General features: G+C 43.5%; 1 protein-coding gene across 4 annotated transcripts in view; it reads right to left on the bottom strand.

The window, feature by feature from the left end:
* KLF12 (KLF transcription factor 12) overlaps positions 1 to 19,617 on the bottom strand; it is a 256,454-nt gene that overhangs the window by 16,042 nt on the left and 220,795 nt on the right. For 3 of the 4 annotated variants that reach the window (XM_074146471.1, XM_074146638.1, XM_074146555.1), the window contains one exon: positions 4,849 to 5,006. In XM_074146471.1, the coding sequence (XP_074002572.1) occupies positions 4,849 to 5,006 (158 nt within the window). Of the gene's footprint in view, positions 1 to 4,848; positions 5,007 to 18,261; positions 18,269 to 19,617 lie in introns of all 4 variants that reach the window. The other variant, XM_074146717.1, reaches the window with a different exon arrangement.

The following is a 19,617-nucleotide window of genomic DNA, read 5'->3' as shown; positions in this document are numbered from 1 at the left end:
ACATGGTCGGCCAGTGGGACAGTTTATCCATGATCGGGTGCACCACCACATGCATGACATGGGACATCACCCATAGCCAGCAGCCACTGCCACGTGGTGTCTCTGTTGGCAGACAGAACCTGCCATCTTTTGATAATTATGCTTTTCATTATTTAATGCATTTACAAGCCAACTGAAATTGATATGAATAAAAAAGGGTTTGTATGTTTTTTCTATGATAATTTCACCTATCCAAAAGGTGTTTTCATGTTCTCATGTCTCCTTCGCACTGCTACAGCAACTAGGACAAGGGTCCTCCTGAATGTTTGCCCTCTTCTCTCTCCCTAAAGCAGACTCCTCTGTCCTCTTGTCCTTCCATACACACCCTTTATCCTCAACTAACATGCTGATTGGGGCTATAATGAAATGTATTATTTCACCAGAGACTTTACTGCCTTCAAGACTGTAAGGCTTTATCCTGCTGCCTTCACCATATCTAGCTTATGAACCTATTTTCATTATAGCTACAGGTGATTGAAAAATAACGACAAGTGAAATTTTGCAGGGAAATGGCAAACATTTTTGGCTGCTTTGCAGCTTTCCATTGACATTTCAGAAACATCCAGCCAACTGGAGAGGTGGTCAAGATGTATGTCCTCAATTTTATGGCATGAAAATATCTGCCTGCTTTTTGCCAAAGTAGTGAAATTATCTAATGCATTTTACAGCTTTCACAGAGCCATGATTTCCAGTTTCACCAACTTCACAGATCAGCTATTAAAGTCTAGTTTTTATAAACCATACCAGCCTCTCAACAGAAGGCATGATTTGACTCTTTGATTTACATAAAACTTATCAGATTTTCATCATCTCTCTTCAGAGGGAACAGGGTCTGTAGATCTTTCACAAACCAGGGCTAGTAGAAAAGGAAACAGGAATCCATTAAGATAAATTTAAATATTTTGAGAATGAAATTTTGATGGGGGAAAAAAGACCCACAGTAGAAGGAACCAGCGTTACTTGGTCTGCAATGCTCAGCCGTCCTACTGGAAGTGTCAATGGCAACTTTAGTACCACCTAAAAGGCCTGAAATAGCTGTTACATATAAAATAATGCTACGGTTGTTTCCATCTTCGAAGTAAAAGCAGCAAACTAAAGCAGCTGAGCCCCACCAGGGCTGTATGGGCACAGACCTCACTGGGAACAGGAGTGACAGCTCTCCCCATTCCTGGGGCTGACAGCAGAACCTACGCCGAGCGCAACGCAGACAGACACAGACCAGGAACGCAACCCAGGGCTGCCAGTTTTCCCCATTTTTAAAGATTACTCACTGGTGGAGTCACACATTAGTAATTTTCTTTAAGTTCACCGAAGCAGAAACTAACTCGACACAACTCCGGTGAGCCAATTTCTCACAGTTTCTCCTTGAGGAAAGAGTTGATAAACCTGAGCTGCGAGATTGCCTGCGAGCCCCGAAGGCTCTCCATCACACCCGATACCTCCTGATAGCTTTATTTGACGATTTGGCAAAACAACAACAAGAAGCTGATACTAGAAAGAGAAATTTAATACCAGCGCTTGTGATTTATGAAATGCTCTAACGATTACAGGTTTCACTCCCAGTTTTTCTGGTTGGGAGATGATACATAATTCAAGCTCGCCCCCCAGTGGACTCCATGCCCACACCAGTACACTACGTTTTGAGGACACTGGTGGGAAGCACCGAGGAGCTAAATGATAGCATGCTTAAAAAACCTAGGAGTTACTTGAAGAGAACTAAATACAGCTGTTACCATCTATAATATTTTGTTTCCATTTTTAATTAAGATTAAAAGAAGTATACCTTCCAACCAACAAAGTTGTTCATCCTGTCAAAATACCGCATTGTTTTTCCCTCTGTATCCAAATGACTGCAAGTGTTTTAGTGGCTATGCATATATAGTAAATGAAAACAACAAAAAAAATAGTTCTCAAACACATCCTGCTTAGGTGAACAACTGTCAGCATGATCAGCCTGTCTAAAAAAAAAATAAAATAGTTCAGATTATGCAATGCTGAGTTTCTATGATCTTTTCTCAGAAAGTTTCCTATTGAAACTTGCTCACCCTTGCGTGCATAGCTGTCATACTTCATTTATACTTATCCAAAAGTGCACGCTAATTACTGTGGGTCATATGTGAATAATTAACTTCTCTTCCCTAAAGCAAAAGTAAAGGCCAAGATAAAAAATGTAAAATGAGATTAGTACATAGAGTACGCTCATGGTCAGTGTTATATGTAAAGTCAGAATATACCAACTTCTTACCAAGACCTAAGAGTGTTCTGTAAAACATATTTAATTTTGACAGCACGATACAGATTTTTCTCACTGGATCTGCTGGCTAAATTCAGTGTTCACCTTCATTCTAGACTACACCTCTTATATTGCAGCAGGCATGAAGACACAACAATATAAAGCAGCTAACAGCTGACCATTTAATGAAGGGGTTTTATTTGATTTTTTTTTTCTTTTTTCCCCCTGAAGGAATAAACCAACATCCAACATGACTGCAAAATATTTCAGGCAGCTGCCTTTTGGGGTGGGGATTCATGTCAGTCAGCTAACAGGTAGGTATCTGGGCTTCCTCTGTATTCAGCACTGAGAGAGAAGCACCTTCGCAAGCCAATCCCTGGGTCTACTTGAAGAGGGAATAATGTGCCCCAGAGGTGCCAATCCCTCTTCAGTGACTACCCAGAGATCCCAGACAGATAGCATAGCCTAGACACCCAGCTGCCAGGGAACCAAGGCTGGGGAGATGGATCCTGTGATTACGGCAGGTACTAAAACTCCCTTCATGCTGCCGGAGAGTTACAGCTGCAAAAGCTGTAAATACCAGCACCATTTCAGGTCTTCAGTGCCTGGTTTTGAGCACCCCAAGTGCACAGCCTGAGATTCAGCGGTGCAGACAAGAACACTGATTTGGGTGTGTTACCTGCAAGCGCTGGTCTGCCATGAGATCACTAATGAATTACAGACTCATCACAAAACTGATTATCAGTGATTTAAAATGTCATGGCAGAGAAGAGCCTTCTGTATATTTCTGGGCTAGCTTGGGTGTGACACTGCTGAGGTTGTTCACATCTAGTTTTGTAACTCAGCTCCTTACACAGTGCTTGCTTACACTCCTGCGCTGGTTGTCACTCTTGCAGGCTAGAAAAGTGACCTCCCTGTGGTATAAACACATAAGTGGTATTTTTGGTTCAAACCAAAAAATTTACCAGTTTCACACCTCTGCAGGGCTCTCTGCCTTCTGATCTGCTACAGCCATATAATGCTCAAAAGGTGGTACAGGCAGGAAAAGGGAAATAACTTAGAAAGCAAGACAGGGAGAAGCAAAAGGACAGAGATTAGATTTAGGGATTGGGATAAAAGAAGTAAAACAAGAATGACAGAGAACAAGGTGAAAGGGTACAGAATATATCGGAAGGGTAGGGATTAAAGACCACATTGAAGATGGGAAAGAACAGGGAAGAGAAAAAAATAAAATTAAGACAAGACATGATAAATTAAGAGAGAGGAGAAGGCACAAGCACTAATGGAAAGATATGAAGGAACTACAATAATTGGGCTGGAGGGGAAGTGTAATGAAATTCCCAGATCACCAGAACATTTCCCCTGTTTAAGGAAGGGACTCTTACCTTACAGAAATTGGTTTAGTAGGGGATATTAGGATGGAGCCTTGTTCAGTATTCCTCTCAACAAAAGTCCTACCAACCAAGAGACGTATTGGAAAGAGTGATGGAGATGTGGCCCCATTTGAAATGGAGAAGCCATCACTTATTTTTTTTAAATAATGTCTCATACTCTTTAGAGTACATCACACCACAGAAAGCACCAGCAGATTCTCAGCAAAGAACAACATTGTGCTACATTCTGGACAAACACCATCTTTTCTCCAAGGAGTTACAAGAACGCTCAAGTACATTAAGAGTAGAAAGATCAATAAACTTAATTTCAGCAAATCAGCAGCCAAGCAGGGAACAGCACTGAAACTCAGAGCGTTCTGTCCACTGCCTTTCTAGCCATCCAAGCGATCCCCTTTTAAATTGGTCTTGATGACTTCAAATTGCTGCTCCTGAGTATTATCCACAATAAAATTACAACAATTATACATCACTGCTTCAGTTACCCTTGCATGCCTGTCATGTAGACTAGTAACAGCCCATAGGGTCAATCAGGACAACAGGTATTGACCAAGTGTTAAGTATTATCATCGCTGAATGAGACCCAGCTCTCTTGCATCTCTATTGTAGGGACCTAGAGCGACCTATTCTCATAAAGAGACTGACTTCCCTCTGCAGGATGTGGTAGGTGATTCTGAAAGCCTCCAGAAAGAAATATCAACCTCTTGATTTAAGACTGGAATTGAACTGAAGGCATTTAGTGGCACCTAGCATTCAAAGGCTACATCTGCAAAAGCAAGTAGTGGCTCAATCGGAGCAGGTGTTTAGACTGAAAAAAAATGGTGCTGAAGATCCATGCTCTTCATTATATGCTCTTCTTGAGGGTTTCCCAAGCAATTGCTTGCTGAAGCACAGTAGGTGTGTTCCTGAAGGCTGCTTTTCTGTTTAGTTTCGTCTGAAAGGAGTCTGGTTTGTGCTGACACCGCTCTTGTGCTGCCAAGCGGGGATGACAGGGAAGCTGAATTCAAAAGTCACGCTCTTGATCTGCAGCAGAATGTCAATGCTGATGCACTCACAGACACCTCCGTTGTTCAGGTACAGGCCTTTGGCTCTTAAGTGTAGGATGATGAGTTCAGTATGTTCTAAATTAGAGAGAAAGGAACCTGCTTGTCTTAACCGTGGTACATGGTGCCAGCAAAGCCTTACCTGTGTGTGTCCTCCGGTGAGCCTTCAGGTGGGAACTTTTTGTGTATACTTTGTTGCACCCCTCAAAGTCACACCGATGGATGCGCCGCTTCCTGGAGTCTGGAGACTCAGACCTTCTCTGACGCCTTGTGCTCTCAATACTGAACGGTGAAATTGAACTGAAAAAAAAAGAACAGAAGCAAAAAAATGAAGCAAGAGCATGGTGTATATCCCGGGCCCCAGATGATCAGCAGTAACGTATCACTGTGACAGAAGTGACCTTAACAATTAATTAAATATTTCCTTTTCTACAGCATAGTCCACAGCACAGATTTGAACCAATTTGTGCTTGAACTAGAGCACATTTTGCAGTATGAAACAATTCAGGTCTTGATTTAGAAGTGCTTATTGCCAGAAAAAATGCCACGATGCTTGAAATACCGCTCCAATAATGGAATAGGTTGACTTTATCTGAGTTTTATTTCTATTTTACATGTGTCCAGATCCAAGCTCACTGAACCCTGCTTTCTAAACAACTTTATATGTAGCCTCCATAATTTCTCTTTGACAAGTTGAAATGGATAAAAATCCTGAAATCTTTTATGAAAAAGTGTTCTCAGTACGCAGACTTGGACTATGGATCCTCGTATTTGGTCAAACACCTGTTGTTTGCTTGCATACAGATTGCTAAGAGATCCATATCACCCTGCAGCAGCGATTTTTCCAATTACTTATTTAAAAATTCTCAATCTATCACCTGCAAGTCAATAAATTTTCTTTCAGACCACTGATAAATAAAAAAGTTTATTAGCATGGGGCCGGTGAACAATCCCCACAGAAATGCCTTTGCTCAGCGAAAGATACTCCATTTACAGCAACATCCTAAGGCCTATCAGTTATCCCAATTTTAAGCAAATAAAAAAGTCATTTTGCTTTATTTTATAAATACCAAGTCTAATACTTAAAGAAAGCCTGCTACTACAACGGCTGGATAAATTTGTATCATAAACTATTATGAAGCCGGTATGCCAAGATCCAAACCCTCATCAACTCTCATTAATTATAGTATACCCAGCTATAAATTGTTATTAATTATCTCCTTATAAACCCCATTATGGTTATACTGCACTGCAGTCATGTTCACCCACAGCTATACTAGCCTGTTTAGCTACTTTAAGGACTGGAACAACATTGGCCTTCAAGTTTCTGCTGCTTCACCCACATTCCTGGGTTTATTGACATTCAAGATAAATGATCACAGAATCATAGAATAGAATCATAGAATTGTCTAGGTTGGAAGGGACCTTTAAGATCATCTAGTCCAACCATCAACCTAATTCTGACAAAAAACCCTCACTAAACCATGTCACTAAGCACTATGTCTACCTATCTTTTAAATACCTCCAGGGATGGTGCCTCAACCACTTCCCTGGACATCCTGTTCCAGTGCTTAATAACCCTTTCAGTGTAAAAATTTTTCCTAATATCCAATCTGAACCTCCCCTGGCGCAACTTGAGGCCATTTCCTCTTGTCCTATCGCCTGTGACTTGGGAGAAGAGACCGACCCCCGCCACTCTACAACCTCACAACCTCCTTTCAGGTAGTTGTAGAGAGTGATAAGGTCTCCCCTCAAGTGATCTAAAGATTCATCAGCCAGCGCCTTTAAATTCATAAGATGCAAGTTCCCAGTTCTCCTGAAAAAAATTGTGACTATCAAATGAGAATGAATTGGAGGAAAAGAAAGTGAATCTGACCACGAAAAGAAGGAAGCACGAACCTTTGGGGAAGCTAAGATACAAAGAAAGTAATTCCAGAGAAGCACCGATGTTGATGCATCTGCTGAGAAGCTAGTACACTATTTTTAAAAAAATTGAGTACTCTCTGACAGCTCTCTTTTTCTCTTAACACTTTATATTCATATTTCACCTTCAGGCAAAGAGATTTTCCAGATTAATTATTTTTGCCTATAATACAATGTATGTAAATGGGCATGCGGGGAATTTCTGAAATAGAGGAAGAAATGGACAGAGGACTGTAATATCGACATTAACTAGCAAAAAGTAGTCCCCAAGAGAGTAAGATATCTGCACTTTCACTATGTGGCAAGAATACAGATATGTTTAGCTGTCACAGAGATGGCTTAGGAATTGCATTTAAGCATCTGTATCTCATGGCAAATAAAAGTCTTGGGTTAGATGACCTACTGAGAACAGTCTTGCTACTCCAGTGGGTTTTTTTTTTCCAACATCCCACCAGCTAAAATAAAAAGCAAACATGTAAATCAAATCTTAAAGCTCAATATTGAAGGTACAAAATCTAGTGCTCAAGACCAGAAAATCTTTATCTTTAAAAATAAATATTTGTGCACCATTTTTGCTGCATGTGATTTATGAGCCGTCTTAAAAGCCTATTTTGTAACGAGGTGTTCAGATCCTGGATAGTACAGCTCGTTTAAATGGGAGGAGGATCACGCCTATAATGGTGCTGCAATTTCCAGCCTCGAGACACAAACCTTGAGCAGAGTCAGCACCTTGTAAAAAGCTATTTGTCACGTACAAGAAAATGACCTCACTGCTGGGAACTGTGCTGTGCATTCCCAGGTATTTATACAGGAGAGGGTGGCATAAAGCAGTGCTGCGAAGGCGGCACACCGTTAACGTTGCTGCTTCTTGACAGCATTTTTTCCCTCTTTCTAAAAGGAGAAGCATCCCACCTATTCCACACCAGGGAAAATAAGCGAATAAGTCACAGAAGGTGCCACACATTGCCACTGTCCCCCACGAGCTTCACAGCCATTGCTTGCTCAGCATGATGAAGAGAAATGTCCCCGTTAGCTGGAACCAGCAAATGTAAGCTCATGCCTTCCCTTTTCAGCAGCACAGGCTAAATGACAAACTAGCTAGCAGAAGGGACTCGTGGCAAGTGAGAGCACACCTCCAAGGTGGTCTTCCTCTGCCATTCTAACCCCCGTGGCTCTGGGGGGGTCCCCATGGCGCAGACATGCTCACTGGTGGAATAGGAGCTGGACCCTAACCGATACCACCAGCTTTGTTTTAGCCACACACAAGCCGGTTGACGTTTTACATGGAGATACCACAGGAAGCCTTAAAAAGAGCACAGAGATGCTTTTTTTGAGCTTCCTGAGGTTAGTCCCTCACACAGGAACTTTCAGTTGATTTGCTGACAGTCTTTCCCTTGGCCATGTAGCAGTAGAGAGACATCCTCCAATTTCTCAAGCAATTTCTTCAAAACACCCTCACCGACCACATGGAGAAACATTAAAAAACCAAAGTCCTCAAAACTGTGGTTTGTGCCTTTTAAAAGCCACGGGGGTTCTGCCACGTGGCTCTGCTCAGCACAGGACTACAGAAACTACTGTTTGATGGCACCATGGTGGACACTTTGAGAATGGAAATGACTGGGAACTCACAGATACTTTTTTTTTAGGGACTTTTTTTTTTTGGTTTTGCTTAGAGTGTTTTTTAAAATCATATAAAATAAATCTAAAAATACACACACACACACATATAAACATATCATAGCAGCCTTTTTTGTCTGTAGGTGTCCCTCACAGACGGCCCAGAGTGAAGACCTGGAAGAAGGTCTTCCTGCTGGGAAGCTGCCAGGGCACCCAGAGGAGGAGCTGCCAGTTCTCCTGTTAACAGCCAAGATCTCAGGCAGCCTTTAAGGCTCAAGGTGGGGTGTAGCAATTGGACTGACACCATACGCAACATCCCAGCGGAACTGCAGGATGCATTGAATTACTGCTGGTACATCAAGTCTGAAAGATAAATTAACAAAGAAAACTGAGTTCTGACCGGTCAGCTTGATGTTCATTTATTTGCAGTTTGTTATTTCTAAAAACAGTGTGATTTCTGTATTAGTGTAGAAACTGTTACACGAACAGAAATCCTGGGAGACTGCTGGTTGCCTCCATAAGCAGCTGCAACACCTGTAGTCAGTACTGCTCACAGGACAAAATGAATGAAATCAGTGTGAGTACTGAGGGCAATTTACAGAACTTCAGCTGTGTTATTTCCAGCTAGAAGTGAAAACATGCATCTCTGCAACTCATACATGGCCAAGTGCTTGTCTCTCTGATGCAAAAAAAAAGTCTGCAAAGTAAAACAAAGACTGAGGCTTCGCCAGTAGATGGCCATCAAGTTCTCCTGATCTGCGCTGCATGCAACAGGGATTGTAACAACCCTGGTAATGCAGGATTATTTTTCCTTTCTGCAAATTCTGCCCGTGACCTCGTAGGCGTTTTGCCTCCGTCCTACATAAAAACTGCAAAAGGCGCTTGGCATATGCAGTAAAACTGTTAAAAACACATAGGATCATAGAATGGTTAGAGTTGGAAGGGACCTTAAAGATCATCAAGTTCCGACCCCCCTGCCATGGGCAGGGATGCCTCCCAGTAGACCAGGTTGCTCAAAGCCCCATCTAGCCTGGCCTTGAACACTTCCAGGGTCATGTAGAAGGTCTTTTTTATACCAACCCTGTGTTTTGTTAGTGATAAGCAGAGCAGAGCTGCCCAGGGAGCAGGGTGCATTCACTAAAGCTTTGAACTGCGTTCAGTGCTGCAACACACCGACAAGGTGCCACGTAGTGACGAGTTGCTGCACAGTGGCTGCTCCCCACAAACAGCCTGCTGACATGCTTTCACCCCACGGCAAACATGCAGTGTTACCTTCAGCCACCAAAGTACGAGGTTCCTAGTGCTGGCAGCCCAGCAAGCCAGGCAAGAGCTGGCTGAGACAGTCAGCACGAAGCCGGTGATGCGCAGCCAGCCGCCGCTTTGCTTTTTGTCATACAAACCCAAACAGTGTCCCAGAGTTGCATTTTCATCCTTGTGACTGCCACCTTCACTCTTCCGTGGCCCCTCCGTTTGAGCTCAGGGTCTTTGGCTCAGCCCCGTGCAGCATCTGCTCAGCCTGGATGAGAGGCTCGGCAGGCCAGAGCATGCCCCAATGACACCACAGCGTGCCATAACGACAGCCGTGGTCCTCCTGTTTCTCAGGCACTGGGCTACTGAAGGATGTGATTTGGCTAAGCTGGCGTCCCAGGACAGTCTTGCTCCAGTTGTTTTCCATTGTGTCAGCACGGGCACTTGTCTGATCCTGCCCTGAGCCACCTCAGGGACCCACAATGACAAAAAGCCAATTCTGCAAAAAACGACTTGGGCAGCTTGCTTGTTTTTGCTGGTTTAGCTCCCTAAATAGTGGAGTCTGCCAAGTACCTGCACTGACACGTGGAAGAGGATGGCCAAGGGGGAGGGAAGTGTCATCACCCCTTTCAGTGGCAACTAGCTGTGATACCACCAATGCCACAGCTTCCATGGAAATTCAAATTTTTTATGAAGAAATCAAAAACATGGACATAAGCAATCAACACAAGGAACAGCTGGAAAATTCAACTTTTGTTCCACAATGAAGGTTCTTCTTGTGATTCTTGTGTACGCACAAATAATATGCACATAGATAAACTGAAAACAAAAGGCTGAAAACAAATACTGGGAGATCTTAAATACTTAGGAAGTGAAAATGTGCCTTGGCAATATGGGATAGAACTAACAGGCAAACATTCCTCTCTCACCCTTGAGCCAATTTTGGACATCCAGATACTTACGGTTTTAATTTGTTTTTAAAGGGAAAAAGGATATAAATATACAATATTCAAATACACAAATAATATATAAATTTAGCAATGTGAATCATTGTAAGACATGAAAAGTTTCTGGGCCAGCCTTTCCGTCATAGTAACAAAAAGTGCAGGCAAAGGAAATAAAAGCAGAAAACTAGAATATAGCATGTCTGCATTCAGATGGTAATGAGCAGTTGACAAAAATCCTTGGATCTCTAGCATTCGCTTGGCATTCAAACAGAAGTCAGGCTGCAGAAACATCATGGGTTTTGCTCACTTAACATTTATAAAAACTAGAGCTCTTAAGTGAATAAATATGAGCTTTCTGTATTATTTTTTAAGATCTTGGCCCAAAGGATCCACTGATGGGACAGCATGCCCCTAAGCATGTCAGTCGATCTCTTGCAAACCCATGGCAGCTGTTGGCCCTCCTTCGGGTGAAGCAGGACAGTATAGAATCATAGAATCATAGAATCGTTTGGGTTGGAAGGGACCTTAAAGATCATCGAGCTCCAACTCCGCTGCCATGGGCAGGGACACCTCCCACTAGAGCAGGTTGCTCGAAGCCCCATCCAGCCTGGCCTTAAACACTTCCAGGGATGGGGTATCCACAACTTCCCTGGGCAACCTGTTCCAGTGCCTCAACACCCTCACAGTAAATAAGTTCTTAGAATCATAGAATCATAGAATCGTCCAGGTTGGAAGAGACCCTTGGGATCATCGAGTCCAACCATCTACCCTACACTACAAAGTTCTTCCCTATATCATATCCCCCAACACCACATCTAAAGGACTCTTAAACACATCCAGGGATGGTTTCTTCCTAATATCTAATCTAAATCTCCTCTCTTTCAGTTTAAAACAACTACTCCTCATCCTACCACTACACTCCCCCCCATAAAGAGTAGCAGTAGCACTGATGAAAGCTCACAGAGTGGCTCCCCACCAAGGACAGTCACAAGCAGAGATGAACACAGTCCCAACGCCTTTGCTTGGCTCCTCTGGCACATTTCTGAGTCAAGTGAACACGTGCACAGCAGCACATGGCCCATTCAGGGAGCTAATCTCGCTTAAGATAAAATATCCTCTCTCTGTTAAGACCTTCAAGTTTCAGAGGCGTGATATGGGTACTCTGTGTGCTTTTGAAAAGGGGAATTGAACCGCATTTCCTGGCTTCCAGCTCTCAATTACTTTCTTTTGTAGTAGCTTTTCACATAACACAGTTTTATTTTCTGATAGCTTGTACAATGTTACCTTCTCACTCAGGATATTGGTGAAACTATCCTTATAAACACAACATATTAAATTGTGAAGAAATAAGATACAGATTATTTTTCATTATGGTTTATAAAACTTCACCTAGTATAGCAGTGAGATGCCAAAATCATACTACATAAAACCAGTAGTTTCGTTGCTTTAATATGCATAATACAGATCAGTGTAATCTCCTGATAAAGGCTTCCCCTCAAATATTTACTTATTGCTTTTTTTTTTAATACACAGTTTCTACTGTCTCCCCTTCACAGATAAACAGATGCACATGCATACATACATACGTATTTTTTTCTTCTCTTTGATTCTTAGATTCTAATTAATGTTTCATGAAAGGCAAACATCTGCCTTAGGAATGTTAGACATTAAACATATCAAGGAGTACTTAAGGCGATCATAAAAGGAAAATATGTACTAGTCTCTTATTAGCAGTAGTTACTTCAATCAGTGTACTTTAAGGTGATGTTATACTGGAAATTACACTTTTTGTCAAGAAAGAAAGGAGGAATTTGGCAGCATACACAAACAGCACACATATTAAATAGGAAAATCACATGGGTAAACAAAACACAGATAAGAGATGGTTTGAATACATTTGGCTCAGAAAGTGCCTGAGCTGAAGACAGTGGGAAATTGCTCTGGGAGCAGACAGGAATAGGATCACACTAAGTTATCCCTGTTGGGGTCTGGCCTAGGTGTCCACCTCTGGCTGCTGCTGGAGGCAGAGCCCGGGCAAGGGGATCCTCAGCTCTGGCTCCGTACGGCCATTCCCATGCTCTTACATCCCTACCCCAGGCAGTCAGCAAACAAAATACCCTGCACATCTCCGACCACAACTTTATCTACAGCATTTATTCCCGCTGAGACCAGCTAAAGTTACTTGAACTGTTGAGCTGCCTTGCAATACCCAACAGCATTACAACATGACTCTCCGGCTGTGGTGGAACCACAAACGTGAATATACATGTAACAAACTTCTGGCAGTGGGAAAGAGCTTTGGGGACTACTAGGAAAAGCACCAATATGAACTATGGCATGCCTTGCCAAAATTATCCATCACCTCTGTTATCAGCTGGGTTAACCTGAGACATGAGAACAAGACAGTTGCCTGATCCTCCTGAGCTGTGTTCATGCTGGGGGATCTGGGAGCACTTTCCAGCTCCTAGGGCAGTGCTGTCCTGGGTGGTGTTCCAGCTCCACACTGGGCTGAGACCTGAGCACACACTACGTTCTCCTCTTTCACACTGTTCCTCTGTGCTGGGTTTCTAAGGAAAGGAAGCTGAGCCAGAAAGTATCTATGACATGATCCAGCATGTCCCCCAGATCTGATGGTCTGGGACTGCAAAGCACACTGTTGGTAGAGAAAATCGATAAATTAAGCCTATGATGAAACAGAGAATGATAGAATGGTTTAGGTTGGAAGGGACCTTGAGGATCATCTAGCTCCAATCCCCTTGTTGTGGGCAGGGACACCTTCCACTAGGTGTCCAGTGACCAACTAGACCAGGTTGCTCAAAGAACTCTGAAATGCCACTAAAAAAAAAAAAAAACACACCAAAACTTTCCATCTATTTTACCCTTATCATTATCTATGAAAAATTTACCGTAGGGACCTATTGTGTAATAGAGCAAAGGAATTACATGCTAACTATCATTGCCTACACAATTAAAAATGTTTATTCCTGCTTTTGGGAAAGTTCATGGCCATATGACAACATGCATCACCTGCAGATCCTGCTCTAAGAGCCAGAACCTGGGCCAGCCTCTCAGCAGAGACAAACTTATTCCTGCATGACTACGTCCAGGCGTATGGATGCCAAGCATAGGCAACAGCAGCTCCCGGACCAGTAATATCCCTACCAAATTACTGGGCTGCTATTTAACAAAGACAAATTTCACATTTCTCCTAAAACGGTGGAGCTTGTTTCAACCTGTTATTAGAAACATTTGACAGTAAGGCAATGACGTTTTATACATAGACAAAATACTTCCAGTAACTTTAAACAAAATTCAGTTTCATTGCTCTCTGTCTTCCCCTTGGTTTGGACAGACGGACTTAGGTGAGATACTTGGCCTTAGCTTTTGCCATAGATTCTGAGGTGACAAATGACAGCAGTTGTTTGAATCTGATTAGGAGATTTTTTTTTTCTAACACATGCAACACACAAAAGATGCATGGCCACATGATCAACAATTCCAGCCCTTCAGGAGAGCTGAACACGATACAAAGGCTGCTCTGGATGCTGAAGCCCATGCTAACACCTCCTTTGGTAACGATACAAAGGCTGCTCTGGATGCTGAAGCCCATGCTAACACCTCCTTTGGTAACATGCCACATTATGTTATCAGGACCGCTCAGTGGCGTGGTCGACACGCTGGAGGGAAGGGATGCCATCCAGAGGGACCTGGACAGGCTTGAGAGGTGAGCTCGTGCAAATCGCATAAAGTTCAACCAAGCCAAGTGCAGGGTCCTGCACCTGGGACGTGGCAATCCCAGGCACAAATACAGGTTGGGCGGAGAATGGCTGGAGAGAAGCCCTGAGGAGAAGGACTTGGGAGTGGTCGTGGATGAGAAGCTCGGCATGAGCCGGCAATGTGCACTGGCAGCCCAGAAAGCCAACCACATCCTGGGCTGCATCAAGAGAAGTGTGGCCAGCAGGTCACAGGGGGTGATTCTACCCCTCTACTCTGCACTCATGAGACCCCACCTGGAATACTGTGTCCAGCTCTGGAGTCCTCAACACAGGAAGGACATGGATCTGTTGGAACGGATCCAGAGGAGGGCCACGAAGATGATCAGAGGGATGGAGCACCTCTCCTATGAAGACAGACTGAGAGAGCTGGGGTTGTTCAGCCTGGAGAAGAGAAGGCTCCAGGGAAACCTCATAGCAGCCTTCCAATATCTGAAGGGAGCCTACAGGAGAGCCAGAGAGGGACTCTTTGTCAGGAAGTGTAGTGACAGGACAAGGGGTAATGGTTTTAAATTAGAAGAGGGGGGATTTAGATTAGATATTAGAAAGAAATTCTTTACTGTGAGGGTGGTGAGACACTGGAACAGGTTGCCCAGGGAAGTTGTGGATGCCCCTTCCCTGGAAGTGTTCAAGGCCAGGCTGGATGGGGCTTTGAGCAACCTGCTCTAGTGGGAGGTGTCTCTGCCCATGGCAGGGGGGTTGGAACTCGATGATCTTTAAGGTCCCTTCCAACTCTAACCATTCTATGATTCTATGATCATAGAATAGGGGGTAATAGAAAAACTCAGCTGTGGAGGGAGATGTGTGGGGGTTACCTGGTCCAACCTGCTGCTCAGCAGGGTTAGCTTCCTTAGTTCCTATGTAGATGTTTATATTTATAAACACACATATCTACATATTATAATAAAAGATAACTGAGTGACCACGAGCTGATTCAAGGCTGAATTTTTTTCTTTAAAAAAATAAAATCAGATTACTTTGCTTTAGCCCAATGTTCTTCTGACCTGAAGTGAAAATCCACGAAAACAAGTAAACCTCAAGCAGTGGGGAAAATATATCTTCTCAGTGAACTTGCAGGTGCAATGAAGTGCATGAACAAAGGTCTGTTCTTTGGATCTGAAGACAAAGCATTGTATGTCTTCCTGAAAGCAGGAACAGTTCCTGAAATCCTGTATGCCAAATATGTTTGATGCCCGCTAGTTCAGGCCTGGGAGCTGAACCTTGTCTAGTAGAGAAAGAGCATCTTATTTTGTCCCCTCCTTCCAGAGCTGGCAGAACAGCAGTGATCATTCACAGGCTCTCTAATGCACCAGCCATCCTCACAGCCCTTCCAGATGGAGGCTGCATCAATGCCGAGTCTGTTCTTTCTTTTTTGTCCCCTTCTAAACAGAGCAGAAAACTGGGTAACTGAGAACCTCCAACTCAGCTTTGAGAGCACAGGGCCCTGCTTTTTACCTTCCCTGTTCCCTTCTGATTCATACTTTTCCTTCATGTTTTTCTGGCAACACATACGCAAACAAGCTACAGCAATACTGGTATTCTCAGCAGAGGAAATTTAAAAAGTGAAATAAAGACTACTCTGTTGGAGACATGGGCTGAGCTGCAATTTCCAGCGTGGAAATTAAATGAGTATGTACATATTCACGTCTTTCACCTTTGTTCTGGTTACTTGCAGAAACAGTGTAGATGCTCCACTTTCTAGTGCAGAACTCCCTGCACACTGTACCTTGCTCTCCAGATTTCACTTTCTTCTCGTATCTCTAATTCTGATTGATTTCTCACACCTGTGCAGTACAGTAGTCACTCCCAACATCTGCACAATGACGATTCTCACCTGGGCATCCAGCTCCTCTTGTTGGTCAGACTAACAAATGTGGAACAGAGCACTATGCTGGTGATTAAAAATTCTCTCTTGTGTATCCTTAGCTGACAAAATTGTCGGGTAAGGTCTTGCCAGGTCAATGACATTAAATGAGGACACTGCATCCACTGGGATTGAAGCTCATGTGAATGACCTTTTCTTCCTTCCTGTTCAGAAGGTTTATTATTGATACGTTAAATATTTGATCACCCTGCATACCTGTGTATAATGTAATTATGGGTGGTCATCTGTCATACTCTGTATCTTCAAGCAGATTTTGGTAACTACTAAGTAGTTGACTCCATTGAAGCGTACACTTCGGTGCTTACATATGTAAAGATAATCTGCCACCCCTAACAGAATGTTATCTCAAAAAAAAATTGGTATGCCACACAGCCCTCTACAAGCTCCTGTCTATGAGAATATATATTGCAAAGAATTAATCTATTGCAGAGATTGCTGAGCTGCTCTCCATTATCTTCAAAAGGTCCTGGAGAACAGGCAAGGTGCCTGAGGACTGAAGGAAAGCCAATGTCATCCCAGTCTTCAAAAAGGGCAAGAAGGAGGACCCGGGAAACTACAGGCCAGTCAGCCTCACCTCCATCCCCGGAAAGATGATGGAACAACTCATTCTGGGCGTCATCTCACAGCATATGGAGGAAAAGAAAGCTGTCAGAAGTAGTTAACATGGATTCACCAAGGGGAAGTCATGTCTGAGTAACCTGATAGCCTTCTATGATGGCATGACTGGTTGCATAGATGAGGGGAGGGTGGTGGATGTTGTCTACCTTGACTTCAGCAAGGCTTTTGACACAGTCTCCCACAGCATCCTCATAGGTAAGCTTAAGAAGTGTGGATTAGAGGAATGGACAGTGAGGTGGATTGAAAACTGGCTGAAAGACGGAGCTCAGAGGGTTGTTATTAGGGTCACAGAATCTAGTTGGAAGTCTGTAACAAGTGGAGTCCCCCAGGGGTCAGTACTGGGTCCAGTCCTCTTCAATATATTCATGAATGACCTGGATGAGGGGATGGAGTATACTCTCAGCAAGTTTTCTGACGATACAAAACTGGGAGGGGTTGTTGACATGCCAGAGGGCTATGCTGCCATACAGTGAGACCTGGACAGGCTGAAAAGTTGGGCAGAGAGGAACCTGATGTACTTCAATAAAGGCAAGTGTAGGATGCTGCACCTGTGGAGAAATAACCCCATGCACCAGTACAGGTTGGGGGCTGACCTGCTGGAGAGCAGCTCTGAGGAGAAAGACTGGGGAGTCCTGGTGGACAACAGGATGACCATGAGCCAGCAATGTGCCCTTGTGGCCAAGAAGGCCAACGGCATCCTGGGGTGCACCAGGAAGAGTGTGGCCTGCAGGTCGAGGGAGGTTATCCTCCCCCTCTACTCTGCCCTGGTGAGACCCCATCTGGAGTACTGTGTCCAGTTCTGGGCTCCCCAGTTCAAGAAGGACAGGGAACTGCTGGAGAGGGTACAGCAGAGGACTACAAAGATGATTAGGGGCCTGGAGCATCTCTCTTATGAGGAAAGGCTGAGGGACTTAGGTCTTTTTAGTCTGGAGAAGTCCGAGGGGGGATCTGATCAATGCCTATAAATACTTAAAGGGTGGGTGTCAAGAGGATGGGGCCAGTCTTTTTTTCAGTGGTGCCCAGGGATAGCACAAGAGGAAATAGGCACAAACTTGAATATAAGAAGTTGCATCTAAACATGAGGAGGAACTTCTTCACTTTGAGGGTGGCAGAGCACTGGAACAGGCTGCCCAGGGGGTAGTGGAGTATCCTTCTCTAGAGACATTCAAAACCCGCCTGGTTCCTGTGCAACCTGCTCTAGGTGGACCTGCTTTGGAAGGGGGGCTTGGACTAGATGATCTCCAGAGGTCCCTGGAGTCCCCATGTGATTCTGTGATTCTGTAAATAAGTATGATACCTATTTGATTTGTCTAGGAGAAAAGGGACTAAATAATTCATTTGGGGACAAAAATGTTACTGAGCACGAGATCCAGGTTTTGTTTTCTAAAACTACTTTCTAATAGATGAAGTTTGAGATTTATGGGTTTTTTACCTTCCAGAGCACCCTCTCCTATTGAAAGGATTTTTTTTATAAAGGAACATGAGAAAATATTCTATAAATCAAAATTGTTACTACACCCCAGAGGCCATACAGATTGTGTTACCATGCATCTTCATTAACAACAATGAGGAATCCTGATGCATTTATGTTATACAAGAAGCTAGCTTTTCTATTCAATATGCTAACTTGTACCTGGCTTTACAGCCATGCATGTCGATGAAGCATCTCTTCATTTAGATTACAAGATCCTTGCTACACCTTTTTTGCTGGTTTGTGTTTGCAAAGCAAAATAAGTACAGCGAGGTCCAAATCCATGAAGAGACTACTAATACACTACTGCAATACAAAGAAACCCCACTATCTTTCCTAGCATCTGTGGTTTTCCACGCTGATTTATAATATAGTGTCCCCTGAAAAGCAAGCAATGTTCTGGGCTTTACTGGGTGCAGTTCCTCAGCCTCTTTTCCTGGGGACTGCCATTCCTTTTCTCTTCCTGCCCTTTATTTTCCTTCCCTCTTCCCCCAGACTTGCTGCCACCTCCCCACCTGGGAACTGCCCCTCTAGAGAATCACAGGGCCAGGTTTTGTCACTGAGTAAGATATTTACACAGGCAGAAATTTATGTTGTTGCAGTTTCACCGTGTTTGCTAGTATCTGAAAGATTTCTGGTGGCTTCATCTGCACACTGGGATACAAGGTGTCCCTTGAAAGTTCAGGAAATGGCTCAGCCGTATAATTTCTGAAAAAGAGGAACCTTTGACTACCATCTATGAGCTGGAAGAGTTACTTAATGTTTTTACTGGCCTTGCGCAGATCGGTTGGACTGTGTGGGCAACTACTCCTTTTCTCTCCACTATTGAAATCAACCTGCTTTCCACCCAGTGAATGCTCAGTCTGCACTGAGTAACTGTGGGTAGGCAGAGTCTTTCCACTTGTAATTAATTAGGCAACAGAGCACTTACCTACTTTTCGTACATACCAAAAAGGCAATTTTCAACAATTCCGTGTTCACACTTATTACATTAGTTCAGCAGTCAGAAAGATACCCAGCTTGGACGCGGGGCCTCGGAAAAGTCTGGCAAAGCCGCCATTTAAAGTCAAACAGAATCATAGAGGCACAAGTAGAATCAAAACATATACACTCTCCCCACAGAAAGAGGAAATCAGAGTATTGTGGTTTTTCATGAATTGGTCCCCTTAATACTTTCTCACCAAGGCAGCACTGCGTTTATGATCTCAAGTGCTCATGAGCAAGGCAAGGTTTAAGAGCAAAATTTCTTCTGTGGGCAGACTGCATATAGCCATAAGGTATGTTTTGTACTAAGAAATCCAAGGAAATACATCTTCAACAGATTAGATTAGAAATTGTTCCATTGTTTCCATTGTTCCTATTCCTATTCTTCACCATAAATACCCCGTAACTTTTTCAAGAGCATCGATTAGGCTGGTGGCCAAGCAGC

Source organism: Numenius arquata, chromosome 1 (assembly GCF_964106895.1).
Source record: "Numenius arquata chromosome 1, bNumArq3.hap1.1, whole genome shotgun sequence".
In the NCBI taxonomy this organism is placed as follows: domain Eukaryota; kingdom Metazoa; phylum Chordata; class Aves; order Charadriiformes; family Scolopacidae; genus Numenius; species Numenius arquata.
The sequence above is the reverse complement of the archived record's forward strand: the minus strand, read 5'-3'. Positions and strand labels throughout refer to the sequence as shown.